Below are 19,955 nucleotides of genomic sequence, written 5' to 3'. Positions count from 1 at the left end.
TGACTCGCCCAAGTTCCCGCCTGCCGAGGCTGAAGCATTGTGGCTTGGAAACTTCTTTTTTGAAATCACTCCAAGAAACACACAATCCGAAGGTTCAAGCTAAACACCCAAAACACTGGTATACAATTTTCTTTTTGATAAGAAGCATTACAAATGGCAACATTGTTAAAACTTGTGAAGCCAAAACAAAGAAGTAGTCAATATAATGGTCTTCTGTTGATATGTGTTTTCGTAGTCAAATTCCTGGACTGTCCTTGCTCATTAAAAGTGCTGTCATATGGGTGGAAATCAGGTAAATATTGCATTTTATTAATATCAGCAGAACTGACTTAAATGGGGTTGGCGTGTTGTGTAGTCTTACCTTAATCTTTGTATCCATGCCTGTCAGTGTGAAAGAAGCTATTTGCATATACTTGCATATATATTTGCATGTATATGCAACCACACTTACGGTGTAGCCCTCAACACGTGCTGTGACTATCATTGTGGCCCCCAGGGCTTCCAAAGTTGAGTAGCCCTGCTGTAGAGGCTCATACATTAAGCTCCAGAGGTCCCAGGTTCAAATCTGCTGAGTGGTGGTTACATTGGCATTGGTGTCTCCTGGTTCAGCAAAGTTCCCCGTTCAGGACCGGTCAAGTCCCATGTGTGCTGAACCAGGGAGAGCCACAGAATTATGCAACTTTACAACCTGTCAAAACTGCAGGCCACACAGAACTACTACATATGGTGGTAACTATTAAAAAGAGAAGACATACATGAGAGGGAAAGAGGAGAGGTTAAGAGAAATGGACATATGGCATATTTTCCAGTCTTAATGTTTTTATCCAAATATATCTCAAAGTGGGTCCAAATTTCTTCAAATTAATTTAATTACCCTCTACAGTTAAAAGTTATGATTTTTCTGGCTTCTCCCTGAGTTAGGTCCAAGTAGAACTGTGCTGTTCTAGGCAAATCATAGTAAAATCATGTATTGAGAGTAGATGGCTATTTAATCTACAGGGGAAAAAATAAGCTGTCCTATTTGGAAGCTGGAGCTAGAGAAATTCAATTGAGAAACAATGTGCACATGTGTAACAGAATAATTAACCATTGGAACAACTTACCTAGGGATGTGGTGCATCTCTGTCGCTTGAAGCTTTTGCATCCAGTCTTGATTTCTTTCTGAAAGTGCAATAGCTCAAAAAGGAGTTATGGGCCTGCTGCAAAAATGAATGTGTGAGGTTCTATGGCTTGCAAATAAAGATCAAACTGGAAGATCATAATGGTCCCTCCTGGCCTGAAGAGACATTAATCTGTTTAGGAGGAGTGAATGCTCCCCCGGCTGTGATAGGAGGAGAGGGCAGGGAGAAGAGAAGGACCAGGGTGCTATGGAGCTGGATATTTGCTAGGAAGGGAAGGGGTGTGCCGACTGTTAGACAGGAGAATGGGATAGGAGTGCTGGTACAGAGAAGGAAGCTGTGCATTGCACAGAGCAAGGTAACACAACTGTGCCATCTGTCCCCCTGCCAAATCCTGGTGCTGTGGGCTGGAAGAGGTGGCCCTAGTGCTTTCCTCAGCCTCAGGCAGGGGATCAACAGTCCAGATGCAGGGTCTCTCTGTGGGCAGTGGGGTGGGGGGGGGGCAGGAGTCCACCTTGTGCTCTTTAGGCTGGGCAATGCCCTGGAGCCCAGATGCTTCATTTGCTGTCTATACATCTCCCCGCCCCCTCCCCCCCAAAGGTGCCTTCAGTTGGCTCTACCCGCTGCCTGAGGGAAGCCCTGAGTCCTTCAGTTTTCTCTGCCCTGGACACATCACCTAGTGGAAAGGGGTCTTCTCCTGCACTGAGTCCCTTCCTTAGGACAACTGTGGTTGCACCCTGGTGGGGCAGAAGGTTATAACCATTACAGAACTGGGGTGGGGTTCTCTGGTTGTTACTGAGATGAGTGAGTGAGTGTGGTGGGTGGAGTCTGATTCTTTGGTTAGTTCAGGTGTGGGAGTGGGATGGTTGGGGCAGGGTGCAATTTTCTGAGTGTAAGGAGGGCACTGGCTGGTGGGGGTAGCTATTCTGGCTGTTACAGAGGAAAGTGTATGAAGGTGCAGGCTGTAACAGGAGGGGATGTGTGGGGTGCTCTATCTGTAAGGGTTGGGTGAGAGGGTTGGTTTGGTTCTGGGAGGGCGTCTGATTGTTGCAGCAGAAGGGAGAGGTGGGATGGTTGGAGGAGGGAGGGGTTGATGTGAGGAGAGGATGTACTGTACTCGGGCTGTTCCAGGAGAGGGGTAGGTTAGGTATGGCAGGGCGCTCGGGCTGTTGCAGGAGCGGGCAGAGGGGTGAGGGGCCGTGGCAGGGCGCTCGGGCTGTTGCAGAGCAGTGGGAGGGGGCTTTGCTGGGAGCCCTGCGTTTGACGCTCGCTGTGTCTGGCGGGCGCCTGCCTGCGGGAGCGGCTTTTCTCCCAGCCCCCCGCCGGGAAGCGCTGCTTGCTCCGCCCAGCCTCCGAAACCCCCCACCAGGCGGACCCGAGCGAGCCTCTCTCCCTTGGCCCTTTCCTGCAGCGGGATCCCGGAGCGCAGGCGGGCGGGGGGCGGCGCCGCGTCCCTTGCAGGGCGGCAGGCGGGAGCACATGGCAACAGCAGAGAGCAGCCGCCGAGGGGAGGCAGCCGGAGCGCGGCTCTAGACTCACGTCGCTTGCCGGCGCCCGGGGCATTTCGCAGGGAGAGGGGCCGGCTGCGGCGCGTCTCCCCGGGCGAGGGGCAACCGAGCGGGCTGCCCCCCGGGCCGGACGCAGCCCGGCGCTGCTCCCCTCGCCCGCTTTGCTGCTGCGGCCGGGCATGGCCCAGAGCCCGACCCCATGGGCCCGCAGGATCCCGAGCCCGCCAGCCATGGAGATCAACGCGTCCTCCGCCCCGGCGGGCGGCAACTCCACCGCTGAGCTGGGGGGCGGCGGCGGCGGCCCCACCTGGCGGCCGCGGGAGCCCTTCTCCGTCTTCAGCCTCCTCATCCTCACGCTGCTGGCCCTGCTGACCGTCGCCACCTTCCTGTGGAACCTGCTGGTGCTGGTGACCATCCTGCGGGTCAAGACCTTCCACCGCGTGCCCCACAACCTGGTGGCCTCCACCGCCGTGTCCGACGTGCTGGTGGCGGCGCTGGTCATGCCGCTGAGCCTGGTGAAGGAGCTGTCGGCCGGGCGGCGCTGGCGGCTGGGCCGGGCGCTGTGCCACGCGTGGATCTCCTTCGACGTGCTGTGCTGCACGGCCAGCATCTGGAACGTGACGGCCATCGCCCTGGACCGCTACTGGACCATCACCCGGCACCTGCAGTACACGCTGCGCGCCCGCCGCCGCGTCTCCAACGCCATGATCGCCCTCACCTGGGCCCTCTCCGCCGTCATCTCCCTGGCGCCCCTCTCCGGCTGGGGCGAGACCTACAGCCCCGAGCAGCAGCGCTGCCAGGTCAGCCAGGCGCCCTCCTACGCCGTCTTCTCCACCTGCGGCGCCTTCTACCTGCCGCTCTGCGTCGTGCTCTTCGTCTACTGGAGGATCTACAAGGCGGCCCGGTTCCGCATCGGCGGGCGCCGGGCGAACGCGGTCCTGCCGCTGCCGGAGGTGGGCCCGGGAAAGAGCCGCAGGCACCGCTGGGATGCACAGGGGGGCGGGAGGGGGCAAGCAGGACAGGTACCGCTGGGCTGCACAGGGGGGCGGGAGGGGGGCAAGCAGGACAGGTACCGCTGGGCTGCACAGGGGGGCGGGAGGGGGCAAGCAGGACAGGTACCGCTGGGCTGCACAGGGGGGCGGGAGGGGGCAAGCAGGACAGGTACTGCTGGGCTGCACAGGGGGGCGGGAGGGGGCAAGCAGGACAGGTACCGCTGGGATGCACAGGGGAGTGGGAGGGGGCAAGCAGGACAGGTACCGCTGGGCTGCATAGGGGGGCGGGAGGGGGCAAGCAGGACAGGTACCGCTGGGCTGCACAGGGGGGCGGGAGGGGGGCAAGCAGGACAGGTACCGCTGGGCTGCACAGGGGGGCGGGAGGGGGCAAGCAGGACAGGTACCGCTGGGCTGCACAGGGGGGCGGGAGGGGGCAAGCAGGACAGGCACCACTGGGATGCACAGGGGGGCGGGAGGGGGCAAGCAGGACAGGTACCACTGGGCTGCACAGGGGTACGGGAGGGGGCAAGCAGGACAGGTACCACTGGGCTGCACAGGGGGGCGGGAGGGGGCAAGCAGGACAGGCACCACTGGGATGCACAGGGGTACGGGAGGGGGCAAGCAGGACAGGTACCGCTGGGCTGCATAGGGGGGCGGGAGGGGGCAAGCAGGACAGGTACCGCTGGGATGCACAGGGGGGCGGGAGGGGGCAAGCAGGATAGGTACCGCTGGGCTGCACAGGGGGGCGGGAGGGGGCAAGCAGGATAGGTACCGCTGGGCTGCACAGGGGGGCGGGAGGGGGCAAGCAGGACAGGTACCGTTGGGATGCACAGGGGGGCGGGAGGGGGCAAGCAGGACAGGTACCGTTGGGATGCACAGGGGGGCGGGAGGGGGCAAGCAGGACAGGCACCGCTGGGCTGCATGGGGGGGGAGGGGGCAAGCAGGACAGGTACCGCTGGGCTGCACAGGGGAGTGGGAGGGGGCAAGCAGGACAGGTACCACTGGGCTGCATAGGGGGGCGGGAGGGGGCAAGCAGGACAGGTACCGCTGGGCTGCATAGGGGGGCGGGAGGGGGCAAGCAGGACAGGCACCACTGGGATGCACAGGGGTACGGGAGGGGGCAAGCAGGACAGGCACCGCTGGGCTGCACAGGGGGGCGGGAGGGGGCAAGCAGGACAGGTACCGCTGGGCTGCATAGGGGGGCGGGAGGGGGCAAGCAGGACAGGTACCGCTGGGATGCACAGGGGGGCGGGAGGGGGCAAGCAGGACAGGTACCGCTGGGATGCACAGGGGGGCGGGAGGGGGCAAGCAGGACAGGTACCGCTGGGCTGCACAGGGGGGCGGGAGGGGGCAAGCAGGACAGGTACCGCTGGGCTGCACAGGGGAGTGGGAGGGGGCAAGCAGGACAGGTACCACTGGGCTGCATAGGGGGGCGGGAGGGGGCAAGCAGGACAGGTACCGCTGGGATGCACAGGGGTACGGGAGGGGGCAAGCAGGACAGGTACCACTGGGCTGCACAGGGGGGCGGGAGGGGACAAGCAGGACAGGTACCACTGGGCTGCATAGGGGGGCGGGAGGGGGCAAGCAGGACAGGCACCGCTGGGCTGCACAGGGGGGCGGGAGGGGGCAAGCAGGACAGGTACCACTGGGCTGCATAGGGGGGCGGGAGGGGGCAAGCAGGACAGGTACCGCTGGGATGCACAGGGGAGTGGGAGGGGGCAAGCAGGACAGGTACCGCTGGGATGCACAGGGGAGCGGGAGGGGGCAAGCAGGACAGGTACCACTGGGCTGCATAGGGGGGCGGGAGGGGGCAAGCAGGACAGGCACCACTGGGCTGCATAGGGGGGCGGGAGGGGGCAAGCAGGACAGGTACCGCTGGGCTGCATGGGGGGGGCGGGAGGGGGCAAGCAGGACAGGTACCGCTGGGATGCACAGGGGAGTGGGAGGGGGCAAGCAGGACAGGTACCACTGGGCTGCATAGGGGGGCGGGAGGGGGCAAGCAGGACAGGTACCGCTGGGATGCACAGGGGAGTGGGAGGGGGCAAGCAGGACAGGCACCGCTGGGCTGCACAGGGGAGTGGGAGGGGGCAAGCAGGACAGGCACCGCTGGGCTGCACAGGGGGGCGGGAGGGGGCAAGCAGGACAGGTACCGCTGGGCTGCACAGGGGAGTGGGAGGGGGCAAGCAGGACAGGCACCGCTGGGCTGCACAGGGGAGTGGGAGGGGGCAAGCAGGACAGGCACCGCTGGGCTGCACAGGGGGGCGGGAGGGGGCAAGCAGGACAGGTACCGCTGGGCTGCATGGGGGGCGGGAGGGGGCAAGTAGGACAGGCACCGCTGGGCTGCACAGGGGAGTGGGAGGGGGCAAGCAGGACAGGCACCGCTGGGCTGCACAGGGGGGCGGGAGGGGGCAAGCAGGACAGGTACCGCTGGGCTGCACAGGGGAGTGGGAGGGGGCAAGCAGGACAGGTACCGCTGGGCTGCATAGGGGAGTGGGAGGGGGCAAGCAGGACAGGTACCGCTGGGATGCACAGGGGGGCGGGAGGGGGCAAGCAGGACAGGTACCGCTGGCATGCACAGGGGGACGGGAGGGGCAAGCAGGACAGGTACCGCTGGGATGCACAGGGGTGCGGGAGGGGGCAAGCAGGACAGGTACCGCTGGGATGCACAGGGGTGCGGGAGGGGGCAAGCAGGACAGGTACCGCTGGGATGCACAGGGGGGCGGGAGGGGGCAAGCAGGACAGGTACCCCTGGGATGCACAGGGGGGCGGGAGGGGGCAAGCAGGACAGGTACCGCTGGGCTGCACAGGGGGGCGGGAGGGGCAAGTAGGACAGGTACCGCTAGGCTGCATAAGGGGGCGGGAGGGGGCAAGCAGGACAGGTACCGCTGGGCTGCACAGGGGGGCGGGAGGGGGCAAGCAGGACAGGTACCGCTGGGCTGCACAGGGGGGCGGGAGGGGCAAGTAGGATAGGCACCGCTGGGCTGCATGGGGGGGCGGGAGGGGGCAAGCAGGACAGGCACCGCTGGGCTGCATGGGGGGGCGGGAGGGGCAAGCAGGACAGGTACCGCTAGGCTGCATACGGGGGCGGGAGGGGGCAAGCAGGACAGGTACCGCTAGGCTGCATACGGGGGCGGGAGGGGGCAAGCAGGACAGGCACCGCTGGGCTGCATACGGGGGCGGGAGGGGGCAAGCAGGACAGGCACCGCTGGGCTGCATACGGGGGCGGGAGGGGGCAAGCAGGCACTGCTAGGCTGGACAGGGGGGCAATCAGGTACCACTGGGCTGTGCGGGGGATGGGGGTAAGCAGGCTTAAAATCTGGTACCCCACAGCACCAGCTCTGCAGGGTCTCCTGCCCCTCCACCTCTGTCTGGTGAGTGCTGAGCTCCCCGCAGACAGGGGCTGTTGCCACCCTATGCTGCTGCCCCTATATGGGAGGCAGTGGCGTTGGGCAGCAGGTAACTAGTCTGCACCAGCAGCTGGTTTTTAACTGGCTCATCTCCTGGACCAGATCCTGCCTGCCACCCTTGCTGCTGCCCCTGATATAAGGGGGCTCCCTGGGAGTGGGGCCCGCCCCTGGGGACTGTAGAATAGTCATGTAACAGATAGGATCACACTATATCTAACCTCACTACTCAGCACTGTTCCCTCTATTGGGCCTGGCTCTGTACAGGAGAGTTGAACCTCACACAGAAGAGCCAGATGAAAAACTTAACCAAAAAATTTTTCATAAAAAAATACCATTTTGTCAAAAGAAAATGTTTTGATGAACACTTTATTTGGAAGGTTTCTTGGACCCAATGGGGAAGAGAGCAGCCTACTCAGAATAGCCATAACCCAGTGTTTTGGGCACTCAGCAGGGATGTGGGAGACTCACATTTAAGTCCTGGTTCTGAACTAGAACTTGATCCCTCCATCCCAGGTGAGTACACTAATCACCAGTCTGCTGGCTAGTCTGAGCTGAGTGGTTGATGCTTCTCTGAGGAAAAAAATTGAAGAGTCTCATTTTTATTCGGCAACAAAACACAAATTTCAAAACCTCAAAATATTTGGTAGAATGGAATTGTTTTCAGGCCTGTCCTATAAATAGCTGCATGGATTTCAACTTCAGATTGAAGTCCATGGTGTATATATATTACAGTGGACTCATGTTAAGGTCTGAATTCACTCTAGGGAGCAGTGACAGCATCTACAGATTGTAAAAGGCACTTGGTACCTCAGAGGACTTGGACCTTATGTCTTAAAATAAAGAGATACATATGGTTTAAATTGGCATATAGAAAAAAAGTCATTCTAGAGCTAGTGCCTGCACTAAACCAGAAAATGTGTTAGAAAAGATGAGTGCCCCAAGCCTTTGGAAATGCATTCCTCCCCTCCCACCTTTTTGCACAGCTTTCCTGCCAAGTTTACTTCTCTAATTACAAATATGACACATACATTGCTTGGGATTTATCTACAACGTCCCCAGAGACAAACGCCAAACTAAATATATACAATGCATTTGCTTTCACGGACATTTATGTAGAAGAAACTGTTACGGCCTATCATTCTGGAAAACTAATTGAATTGAGAATACTGCTAAGATTGTGTAACTAATCTTTTTCAGAAATTTAAACAATGTCCTGGGTTGGTTTTTTGGGGGGGCTAGGGGGAGGGAGAGGAAGGGGGAGTTAATTCTAAATATATATGGAATCCATGCTGTCATAAGTGTGAACTTTACAATGTGGCTGAAAAAAAATTAAGCTTCCTCTGCAGGTTTATAGAGCATCATCCTACTCCCCTGGGAAATCTTTAACACCTGGTGGAAGAGCTAAATGCCTGAGGCAGTGCTCTGAGCACTTATTGCTCCAGAGACTTGGTAAGCAAAGCTCAGACATTAACCCATGGAGAAGGAAGAAAAATCATGGGGAGTTTTATTGCAATAAATAGTAGTTTATTCCTGATGTAAAAGATTGTGAGGCATTTATAAAAAGCTTGGTCCCAGTCACATTGAGATAGTGAGAATTTGGCTTCAGCAGGAGCAGGATTGAGTCCAAAATACCAGATTGTGAAAAGTTTAGGGAAAAACAATGGGGCTGTAGAGTTGAGCATTCTTCCCAAAACATTACGATCATTCCACAGAAAGTGCTGAAATGCCTAGATTTTTTTTTAAAGTTTGCATAAAAATGAGCTATATGCACAGATGTTGTCAAAGTGGAACACAAAAAAACAGGGATCAGCATTTCTGGAATAAGGGGCATATTTCATTTCAACCCTTCAATCAGGTACTCCAGCAATTTAGTTTTTCTCCTTCCATGCCCAGGTGAAATTGATAGTTTTGTGGATGCAGCCTGCCTTGACTGTGTCTCCCTCTTCTTGTGCCCACTGATTTCTGCCTTCTTATCTCTTGCCACTTTTATCCTTCATTTCACTTCTCTTCCCTTTCTCCCCTTATCCACCCCATGTCATCCTTCCTGCATCACTGTTGTTCTCTTCCAGCCTCACTCCTTCCCTACACCCCTGGCCACTCTATCTCCCAGCATTTCTAGCATTCCCTGCTGTTAGCATTTCTAGCGTGATTTAATCATTAGAACTGCAGCCTATCAGCAATAGCCATCAAAGACTTGCAGAGCTTCTTAAACTGAAGGAGAGCACTGATAGTACTGCCTGTGGGGAGATTGTGCCAGGGGAGGGGGAATAACATATTGTGGCACTGGATTAGAACTGCATGCCCAGGTTGCTAACCACCCCTGCATGGGGTTGGGGGTAGGGATGTTAATCAACAGTTAACTCCATCCACTACTTGAGTAGTTGATGATGGGGGGAAGGGGGAGAGGCTAGCTACCACTGCTGCGGCTCTGCATTTTAAATGTAGTAAAAGTCACTGGGCTCTTACTACATTTAAAGTGCAGAGTTGCAGCGAGGTGAGCTCCTGGGGGCGGCGCAAGCTAGGAGTGAGCAGTCCCGGATCCAGGACTGCTGTGGCTTTGCATTTGACATGTTGTAAGAGCTCCCCCCAGCACCAGCTCCTGCTTCCCCTCCCGTTGCTGCCTCTGATACAGAGGAGGCACTGGAGGGAGGGGAAGTGAGTAGTCCAGTACTCACTCAACTACCCAATAATCCTATGCTTATCAGGTAGTCGACTCCTTGCTTACATCCCTAGATTGGGGTGGGGGATGGAGGAGAGGAGTGGGATTCACTCCTTCTGGCAACTGAGATTGAAGAAGAGATTTGAAGTCACAGTACTTAAATGCCATCAAAACTGCTTTAAGAAACTGGTGCTCCAGCTGGAAGAATTATAATTGTATCTTCCTTCCATATAGTGCTTTTCAGCCATCAGAACCAGACCGCAAAGTGCTTTACAAATTGTCAATGTAATTATATATAAGATACGAAAAATTGTCTCCAGCCTGAGACTTGGCATACAGAGGGCCAATTCCTGCACTTAGTTACAATGGTGTAAATCCAGAATAACTCAGTTGAGCTGAGTGTAGTTAATTAGTGCAATCGAGAGCAGAATTTTGACTAAAATCTGAACCTAGGAGTTTTAAAAAGATGTTTGTGAGAAGAAGAAAAATGAAATATTTGAGAGCCTGCTTCTCGGGATGTAAAATCTTGGCTAGTTAGTTAACCTAACATTTAACTGGTTAACTTAACCTTTAACTGGTTAACCAACTAAGTGGGATCTCACTGATCCAGCCCCCACATGCGGGGCTGGCAGCCGTGGCTGGAGCAGGCCGCAGGTGGGGGGCTGCTCCCAGGGAACCGTTTAACCAATTACCCATTCACATTCCTAGCTGCTTCTAGCCTGTAATGAAGATAAGAAACTCAGGGTTGTCTTTTTTAAATACATACTTATTTCCCGCTGAAACAAATGGACGTTTTGCCCGTGCAAAGACTGCAGAATCAAACTCGAAATCAAGCTAGTCTTCTTTGATGCAAGTTTTTTTTGTAACCAAAGACTTGATTCTGTAGCCCTTATCCATGTGCGTCACCCTTTGCTTATATGATTACTTTCCCGGCTCTTGCCCCACAGAGCCCGACCGTGACATGCTTTTTCACAGTGAACAAGACTTTATCTCTGGAAAGAGTCCTGTTGAAATAAGTGGGATTAGTCTCTGAGCCAGACACTCTTTAGAGCACTATGAAAATCAATGGGATTATTTGTGGAGTCAAGCATTGCTCAGTGTGAGTAAGAATGGCAGAATCTTGCCCATAAGGATAAGTTGTTTGCATGAGAAAGTGTTGCAGGATCAGGCCCCAAGTTAAGCATGAAGGGCTAGACACAACATGCGTACCAAAGCCTACATCTTTGTACAGTGAAGACTTGATCCACACTCAGAAGGTTAAAGGGCATTTTTCCACTGACATCAAGGGGCTTGGGACTAGGCCCTGCATTCTTGCGTTCAGAACTCACCTCTACTGAGTTATACAATATATCCTGCTTTAGAGCTGGTTCAGCTTCCCAGGACCAAATAATCAGGTAGGAGGGTGTGGGTCCTCTGCCCTTGTCTCCTCTCTAAGAGCATGAGTAATCCTTTTGAAAGTACACGGCAACCTCCGTACTCTGGTTGCCTGTAATTCTGGAGTTCCGGTGGTGCGGACACTGGCAGGGGGAGGAGGAGGTGACTCTACGTCTTCCCCCTCCCTCACAGCTGGGGGAACAGCAGTGCCATGAAGTGCTCTGTCGAAGGCTTCTGTGTACCACTCCCATAGTGGTGGGGGGCACTGAGGGCCAAGTAAACACCCCACCCCCATCTTCACACCCTCTCTGGCCCAGCAAAATTTTTAATCTGGCACACCCTGTTTTACATAGTGGCCAGATAAGAGGTTCAAGCATAGTTCCATTGACTGCAATCATTTTGGGCCCTAGTAATTCTACTTTGTGCCAGTGTCCCAAGCGATTTAAACCCGATGGAGGATTCCTCTAGTTTCAGGTAAGTCAGAAGTTTCCCTGAACGACTTGGGGGAACTGGGATAGTGTAGAATCTGCTCCAGAACTGGAGATGGGGTTGATCCACTTTCCAATGACATTTCAATGGGAGTTGGATCTGGCCCTTAAGAAGGAAACATAATTGTTAGGGCTGGAAAGAGCTCAAATGCTATTTGAGCCTACACCCCCATCCAGGCATAGGAGCAGCTGTGGAAGATGTACCATCTCCCTGATCTGTTAGCTGAGGCAATGCTCCATGTATGGAGCTTCTCCCTCTAGCTCTCTGGGCCACCCAGGATCTCCTTACACTACAATAATCACCTCATGGCCAGTTACGTTGTCGTGAAGGCCTCTGTGCTCATGAAGTAGCATAAAAAATTCTCAACACAGACCAGGATCAGAGCTAATGTTTTGTTTTATCAAGTGTAAGAATGCAGCTGCCTAGGAAAACTCCCCAGAATAGCTAGGAATCAGCTGGAAGGTACCAAAGGCTTAGGGTGATCACTTTCCAGAACGATTTCCATCATTCTCTCTCTTTATCTTCTACTTTTCATGCAACTGCTTTGGGTCCTAGATGAGAAAAGCACTTAACTACGTGCTTAACTTCCATGTTGCTGCATCAGGGCATTAATTTTCTTTTTGAGAGACTGTTAAATATTCATGGAAGGCCTATAAGTGCAAATTGCAGCTGAGAGATCTTTGATTCTTAACCTTTTGGTGATTTGATGACATTACGGAGCAGTATATTCCTGTCTCTGTTTACCTGAAGCTCATCTGAATCTATTGAAAGCTGTTTGGCTAAACGGGGGCAAATCACATTTAAATATCTCCAGTCTGCTGAAGTTGATGCAACAACACCCAATATTCCTCAGAAATCTGGCCCTTTCATAGAGATGGCAGCCATCAATACCATTCTTTGCAGACGCGATAGACTGTCATTTGTATTTTCATTATTATTTAATAGTCATATTGGAACAACAGTGCTCAGAGGCCCAAAGCAACACTGGAGTCCAAAAAAATTCATTGGTGAAACATGAACAGTGACCACAGGAAGTATCACATATTTAAATCTGAAGAAATCCTAAAATACTTAAACCTAAATCAGTGGGAGAATTTCTGTTGATTTCAATGGGAGCTGGATTAGGCCGCACGTGCATACTGCATTAGCAGCAGCCCATCTGAAGTATGTTGTGCCATGGACAAAATCATCCTCCCTCCCTCCAAAGGCTCCTGGGGAAGGGGAAGAGAATTCATTTTGATTGTTTCACCAGCCGTGCTTCCTAGAGGAAAAGGGGATTAATGCAATGTGTACAAAGTGTATTTATTCCCCTATAGACAGTACTTCAAACCTCAATGTGTGTAATGAAATTGATTGCTGTAAACTATTTTAAGAAGCGCCCACCTCTGCCTCCATGTAGCTGACTGGATGGATGGATGTTCTAGCAGGATGGAAACAAATAACTCTGCTTAAAACTGAGTAAGCCAGTCTGCAAAGAGACACTGATCTGCTAGCCTTAATGTGCTTTATGACAGAGACCAAAAGGGCTAGGGAATTCAGAGTATGCACTTGGCTCCAACTTAATGCTCAGACCCCTTTTATTTGTATTGACAAATATTTCTGATGCTCTCAATGCCTTATTTCTGCTGCATCACTATAGCAGGTTGGACCCCTCTTTGCCAGGCACATAATGCTGACTTCGTTTCTGCCTTCAGAATACACAACAGGCCTGATTCTTCTTTGGCCTCCTCCTTGTGATGAAGTACCCCAGTGCAAAGTGGGCCACCTGTCGTGCATTGGCTGGCTCTTGTTAGAGGAATTTGGGCATAACTCCACCTGTGACTGTTTAGCTGCCTTCCAACTGATGCTATGAGATAGGGATCCAGTGATAGCTTGAAGATTATGCAAAGCTAGATCCACAAAGGTGACATAGGCATTGCAGTGTCTTACTCTTGGGCATGCTGGTAGAATCCATAAGCCCCCAGTTAGGTGCCCGAGAGAGGGATTCACAGAAACCAGCAAGCTGAGCAGGGAAAGTGCGAGGGAGGGCAAAGCTCGGGTTGCCCCTGAAATGCAGTAAGACCCCCAACTTTACTCAGTATTCATAGCTGTGACCCCCTCCCTTGGATCTAGGCACCAAAATGAAATCACTTAGGAAAGGAGAAGGACCATCCCACCCAGTTATGCCCACTGGCAGTTCAGTCTCATGGAACATGGAGGATCCCTATTCTGACTGGCTGGGATCAGGGACCTTGAACCCATAGCCCATGTGAGTGTCTTATCAGGCTGTTGTGTTTTGTGTGGTGGGAGTGCCTCAAGCTCTGCCTTGCAGCTGTGCCGCTGCATATAAATACTTGCCTTCTCATTCCCTAGCCTAGAGTTATAAATGGCTTTAGCTCTGATTAGAGCACACTGCTGAGACATGGTTCGAAGCCTGCTTGAAGCTATGTCAATGGCCGCACAAGGCAGTGGAGTATTAGTGCCAGGATTTCTGAGTGCCTCACCCTATCAACAGTTTCTATACTCCCCCACTCCCAGAAACTTTAAGTGTACTATGGAAAAGAAAATGCCATGAACTGATAGATGACCTCTAGCTATGCCTCACAAGCAAAGTACAGTACTCTAGCTCCATACTAAATAAGCTAAATAAGCAATAGATTCCTTTACCCCACTCTTCACAACAAGCACGCAGGAGGAGTAATTGTCCAATGTTTGACACTAATTTGCACTCATATAAGATGTTTGGAATCCTTTTCGCAGCACATGGTTAAACATATGCAGAGCCAGTCCCCCTGCAGACAAGTCATGTGACCCCCTGCTACATGACTGGCATCCTATTTACATTTTTGGAACAATTGTGACGCATTTCATTTTCCTTTGCTTCTTTCCCAGCACCTCTAATCACCTTGCTCTTACATTTTGCAGTCATGCCTCACATCTCTGGGTGAATCTAGGGATATCCATCTTGAAGAGTGATAGCTTAACGTTTGCCAACATTTCAGTTTTGTGGCTGCTACTGTCCTCATTAAACAGAGGGTCAATAGCTATCACAAAGCTTACGCATGCAGGTGGAATACCTCTGTAGTGCACGCAACTAATTTCTGAACAAGGCGCGGTCTCCTAAGAGATGCCAAATCCTTGCAACTCCTATTAAATTGTCACTTCTGTAGGAGTTTTAGGGCTCAGGCCCTAAACTGTGTGTTTTATTGTGCTGTCCTCATAATCGTATTCCCTAGCTGAGTTGAAAACTTAGGGAACCCTTTAATTGTGACGGAAAAGTCACAGTAATATTTTCTGTGGGCAAAACTGGGCCCATTAATTCTCATCACCACACAAACCCAATCTGCATTCACTCTACAAGTGAAACCTTTCCTTCCCTTCCCAGCAGCTCTTGGTGTTTCTTTTTTTAACCTACTCGACATTTCTACATGTCTTGTGGAACTGCTGTGGGGTAGAGAAAGTGGTTTAGGTGTCTCCTACCAAAGAAAATTGATATCTTTTACGAGGCTAGGAGTAGCATGGGTTAGAAAACCATTTTGGTTTTTAAAATTGACTTCATACCCGGGGGAGTGGGGGGAGAAGGAGGGAAGGAAGTTCTTTAATTCAAAATGGCATTGTGATGCGCCATGGGAGTTGGAGTCGGAAAGCGTTATGTTCCTATTCTCCTCTATAGGCTCGGCTCTTTAGCCAGACTACTTCCCTTGAGGGGAGACAGTACACAACAGAAATCCCTGGATATGATGCACAATGGGAGAAGTAGTCCTGCCAGATAGTCCATAGAGCGAATTGAAGCATAAAGCACTTGAACAAATTCCATGAGTTGTTGAAAATCAAAACCCCTCCAGTTTTAGGCGTTTGTTTTTTTGATGACATATTGATATTTTCCATTGAAAGCAGACATTTCTTTTACAATTTTGTTCAGTCAAAAACTCAAATTTCCAGCAAAAGAGTGCATCGATGGGAAACATTTCCACTTGCTCTAGTGGGCAGTATTTTCGTCATCTTTCGCACCTGTGCTTGACATACCATTGGGTTGTCTGGCAGGAGTGCAGTCTAAGGGCCTATTAAAGTCCCACCCTTTGCTTGACTGATAATCAAGGGATACAATAATCCTTCCAGATCTGATGGACACTATAATCATTGGCAGTTTATCTTCCACATTGCCACTGAGCAGCTGGTATGAGTTGAGTGGTCCTCATTGTAGAACCCACAGATTCCTCTCATCAATGGATTACAATAACACTTGCTTCACGGTATGAACTTTAGTGGGGATTTTATTCCACAGCTACTCCAAAGACAGGCATTTTTCTTGGTTATAACAAGAGAATCCAATTTTGTGACAATAGAGCCAAGTCATGCGTATCTCTACTGTATCTTTGTAACCCATGGTTACAGCACTCAATCTAGTAGCAGTGTACTAACAGAAAAAAAAACTCCCACAGCTTCCAGAATTCCTGGACTGTTTGTTTTTACTATTATTATTAAACTATTTCAATCTTCTTTGCTTATAACAAACCAAACAAATTCTAGGTGCCAGTCTATAGAACAAGAGCCAAAGTACTAAGCATCGAGAAAGAGAAAAGGCCATATACTCTCCTCTGTAACACTCACTTTTCCAACACGATCAGAAGCCCAGTCGTTTTAGCATTGCATGGCCGTTTCTTTTAGCCTGCAAGGACTGGCACTTGGTCCATTTGCTGTAAGTGCACAGATGTTATGCTGTCATTTAAGCAATAATAATAACTTGACTCAAACAAACTGCCTTGGTAAGAATTCGTGTTTTCTTTTTTTTCTTTTTTTTTTTAGGTGAAAGAAGCTTCCCGTGAACCACAGATGGTGTTTACTGCTCGCCATGCGACTATCACTTTCCAGACAGATGGGGAAACATGGAGGGAACAGAAAGAGAAAAAAGCAGCTTTGATGGTTGGCATTTTAATTGGGGTTTTTGTACTTTGCTGGATCCCTTTCTTTATCACCGAATTAATAAGCCCCCTCTGTTCCTGCAACATTCCACCCGTCTGGAAAAGCATCTTTCTCTGGCTTGGGTACTCCAATTCTTTCTTTAATCCTCTTATTTATACGGCATTTAACAAAAATTACAACAGCGCCTTCAAGAACCTTTTTGTAAGACAAAGATAAAAGAGGGGAAAGAAGGATGGTTGCGTTTCCATGTAATACACTGACAGAAATTGGTGCTTGTGAAATGTCTGATTGTAAAGAGTAGCTGCTATCTCAAGGGATTTTGCAACAGTGAAGAATACTCAATACCTGTATGTGGGACATAAACCTATTTACCCTGTACAGTTTTCCATTGAAATGCATGTACACTGCAGCTGGGCTGTACCGAAGAAAGACCCTGATAGATGAATAAAGGGGTGAATGCTTCCCTTCTCCAGGATTTGAATTGTTATGCTAAATTCTGGAAAAACAGATTAAGGTCCTTTAGCATCCTCCTAATCTGATCTAACCAGACTAACCCTATCCAGCCAACTCTTGCTGCCATGAAGTAGAATCTTAACTAGCACAGGCATGAATGAAAAACCTGCCAGTTAAGCAATAGCTCTGATTGACTGGTGCATGGGCCAGATACTAGTTTAATTTTAGGAATGTCTTGGGGGGGGGGGAAGATAAATGCACTTTATTTAAATAGTAACAAAAATGGTATCGAAGTAAAAGAGACTAAGTTGAGCAGCTCTACTGGAGCAAGAAGGGAGCCTGAGGTGAACAAAGCACACAGCACTCATGTGCTTGCAAGCATGACTCCATGCCTATACATTATTATTACAGGTGAATTTTGAGTTAACTGAAACTAACGGTCCATTACGTCCCCTTTGGTTACAGGAGCAGCATCGTAAGGCCAGATCCCCAACTGATTTAAATGTGCACCATTCCACCAAAGTCAATTGATACCTGCTGAGAAGATAGCCTTGAAGTTTTATCCATGCAGTTCGCAAGCTCTGCAGGGTGAACTCTCCCAGTTTTCTGCACCCATGGGCTATGTCTACACTGCAGCACTATTTTGGGATACCAGAGGTATCCCAAAATAGCTATTCCACGTCTTTTGAGCACACCCGTTATTTCAAAATATAGCAGGCTCGCTATTCTGACATCTTTGTAAATCTCATTCCACAAGGAGTAAGGGACGTTGCAGACTAGCAATTTATTTTAAAATAAGTGCTGTGTAGATAGTGACAAATTTCGAAATAAGCTCTCTCGAAATTGACTCAAAATAAGCTACACAATTTGCGTAGCTCAAATTGCATAACTTATTTCGAGCTCCAGGTGCCATGTAGAAGCACGCCTGGTGAGCTCCAGCTTCAGGATATCTCCTTGATACCTTAATACAGTTGCGGTTTACATGCATTGCTTTTTATAGCACTAGCAAGGGATCATGTGCAAACAGGGTTGGAATAAATACATGAGACACTTACCTATTTCTCTGGGTCTCAGCAGTGCACCAGTCTGTTCTCTGGTCAACATCAAGTTAATGAGCATATCCATCAGGGTGCTGATCGCGTGGATTTTACTGTTACCCAGCACAATTTGTCGAAGGGATTGGCCTCCATGTTTGGTTCTAGTAAGAGGGATTGACAGTTGAGTCTGCTTCGCACCAGAATGTTATTAAATGTCTGTAGTTTAAGTTACAACAGTGGGGAAAAAAAATGATGCAGAATTTGTGATCGGCCATGACTTGTGTTACTTTGCTTTAAACAAAGCTCATTGCAGTGCACCTGAAAAGGTTTCCTGCGGGGCAGAGGAATGAACACAACGACATCTCTTCTTATCAAAGAGCTTAACTTTCATACAATTAAAATGTGAACAGGTTACTCTGTTTTGTACAGAACTGGAGATGTGCCCTCTTGTTTACACACTGCTGGTTGGAAAAGTCAAAGGAAGCATTGCGCAACAGTGGGTGAGTTCAGCCGTGGTGGTGATAGGGAGGCTGTAGTCATCTCCCATGAAGCCCATTGGCAGCTAGGATACCACTCTATTCCAGCCAAGGACAGCACTGAACTCCAGAGGGATTTATACAGGCCTCTCTTGAACTTGACAGAAGCACACGCTCTGCATGAGAAGATTGTTTCACAAAGTTCTGGAGCGTACTAGAGACCTCTAAACACCAACTAGAATGGAAGGATAAACAAACCTCCTCCAGAATGTTTTCCTTGTTCTCTCTAGTACTTTTGAATCTCTAACGCTCTAACCACTTAGGAGTTAACCGTGAGCATTGGAAGAGAAAGACAGACAAGCCTTATGGCCTTTCTGCTCTAGCGGATACTTAGATGTAGAGGGGAAGGGAAGCAAAAGAATTATGCACAAAGAGCCTGGCTGCCTTGTGTAGTTATGGTTTGCTGTCCCATCCATTTAAATGTGTGGGGCTGCTAATAGGAACTTTCAGGTCACATTGCTGCTCCAAGGCTGATGACTTTCAAGGTACACTAGAAAGTTTCTAATTTTACAGATTTTTCCCCCAAAGCATTTGCGGGTTTTTGGTAAGACCGTGAGAGTCCACTTTCTGCCAGGAGTGGCTTAGGGGAGAAAGGCAAGTTGGAGCTAGATCCTCAGCTGGTATAAATCAATGTTGCATCACTGAAGCTGTGCCCCTGTCCACCAGCTCAATCCCGTGGTTCTTTCGTTTTTCTCGCCACTACATACAGCCATCGAACTGGTGTATTTTTGTAAACTGTACATGCCCTGATGGTTTTCTGATCCACACATTTTATAAATAAAAAAAACAGATGAAACTCTCCTTGTGATTCTTTGCCTCTGACAGTTCCTACTACAGAGAATTACTGGAGTCTTTAAAAGTCAAATACTGACATGTCATTTAACACTCCATTTTAAAGATCCTAACAAGCCGTCATTCACACAAGCATTTCCTTCAGCTATCACTGAAAAGGAATGACAATCTTTAGGCCCCATCATCCATTTTATCTCATGAGCCATAGTTGGCATCTACAAGAAAGAAAAGTGGAGACAAAGTTCTTAAATGGTTGGAGCAAAAAACCAGGAGCCAGGCATGTAGGTTTTATTCCTCGCTCTGAATGCAATGTTTATTACCTTAACTTTTCATTGCCTCAGTTTACCAGCGATTGAATGGATATTACATCAGCAGCGTTGAAAGGGATGAACATTACAAACACACAGTGGCTGTGTCTAGACTGGCAAGATTTTGCACAAAAGCAGATGTCTTTTGCGCAAAAATTTGCCAGCTGTCTAGATTGGTCGCTTGAATTTGCGCAAGAGTACTGTCTTTGTAATGTACAAAATCAGTGCTTCTTGCGCAAATACTTTCACGCTCCCGTTCAGGAATAAGCCCTCTTGCGCAAGAATACTTGTGCAAGAGGGCCAGTGTAGACAGGCACCTTAATTTTTTGTGCAAGAAAGCCCGATGGCTAAAATGGCCATCGGAGCTTTCTTGCAAAAAT

General features: G+C 50.5%; 1 protein-coding gene across 4 annotated transcripts; it reads left to right on the top strand.

The window, feature by feature from the left end:
• The first annotated feature begins 2,027 nt into the window (after nt 1-2,027).
• On the top strand, nt 2,028-19,034 carry LOC112543804 (5-hydroxytryptamine receptor 5A-like). 4 transcript variants are annotated; one of them, XM_075933247.1, is made up of 3 exons: nt 2,028-3,579; nt 7,403-7,538; nt 16,333-16,490. In XM_075933247.1, the coding sequence occupies exons 1-3, from the start codon at nt 2,806-2,808 to the stop codon at nt 16,350-16,352; spliced, it is 930 nt and encodes a 309-aa protein (XP_075789362.1). In that variant the 5' UTR covers nt 2,028-2,805; the 3' UTR covers nt 16,353-16,490. The 4 variants fall into 4 exon arrangements, with proteins under 4 accessions (XP_075789362.1, XP_075789361.1, XP_075789363.1 ...); XM_075933248.1 differs by lacking the exon at nt 7,403-7,538 and adding an exon at nt 8,372-8,474 and having other exon boundaries at nt 2,029-3,579; XM_075933246.1 differs by lacking the exon at nt 16,333-16,490 and having other exon boundaries at nt 7,403-8,235.
• Nucleotides 19,035-19,955: the final 921 nt, after the last annotated feature.

The sequence above is a fragment of the Pelodiscus sinensis genome, chromosome 7 (assembly GCF_049634645.1).
Source record: "Pelodiscus sinensis isolate JC-2024 chromosome 7, ASM4963464v1, whole genome shotgun sequence".
NCBI classification, from domain to species: domain Eukaryota; kingdom Metazoa; phylum Chordata; order Testudines; family Trionychidae; genus Pelodiscus; species Pelodiscus sinensis.
This window is presented reverse-complemented; position numbering and strand designations above follow the sequence as displayed.

Excerpts from the sequence above, each read along its gene's own strand:
- LOC112543804 (XM_075933245.1), top strand. The coding sequence starts at position 2,806 with ATGGCCCAGAGCCCGACCCCATGGGCCCGCAGGATCCCGAGCCCGCCA. Across the intron at positions 3,580-16,332 it reads CGGTCCTGCCGCTGCCGGAG|GTGAAAGAAGCTTCCCGTGA; the intron begins GTGGGCCCGGGA and ends TTTTTTTTTTAG.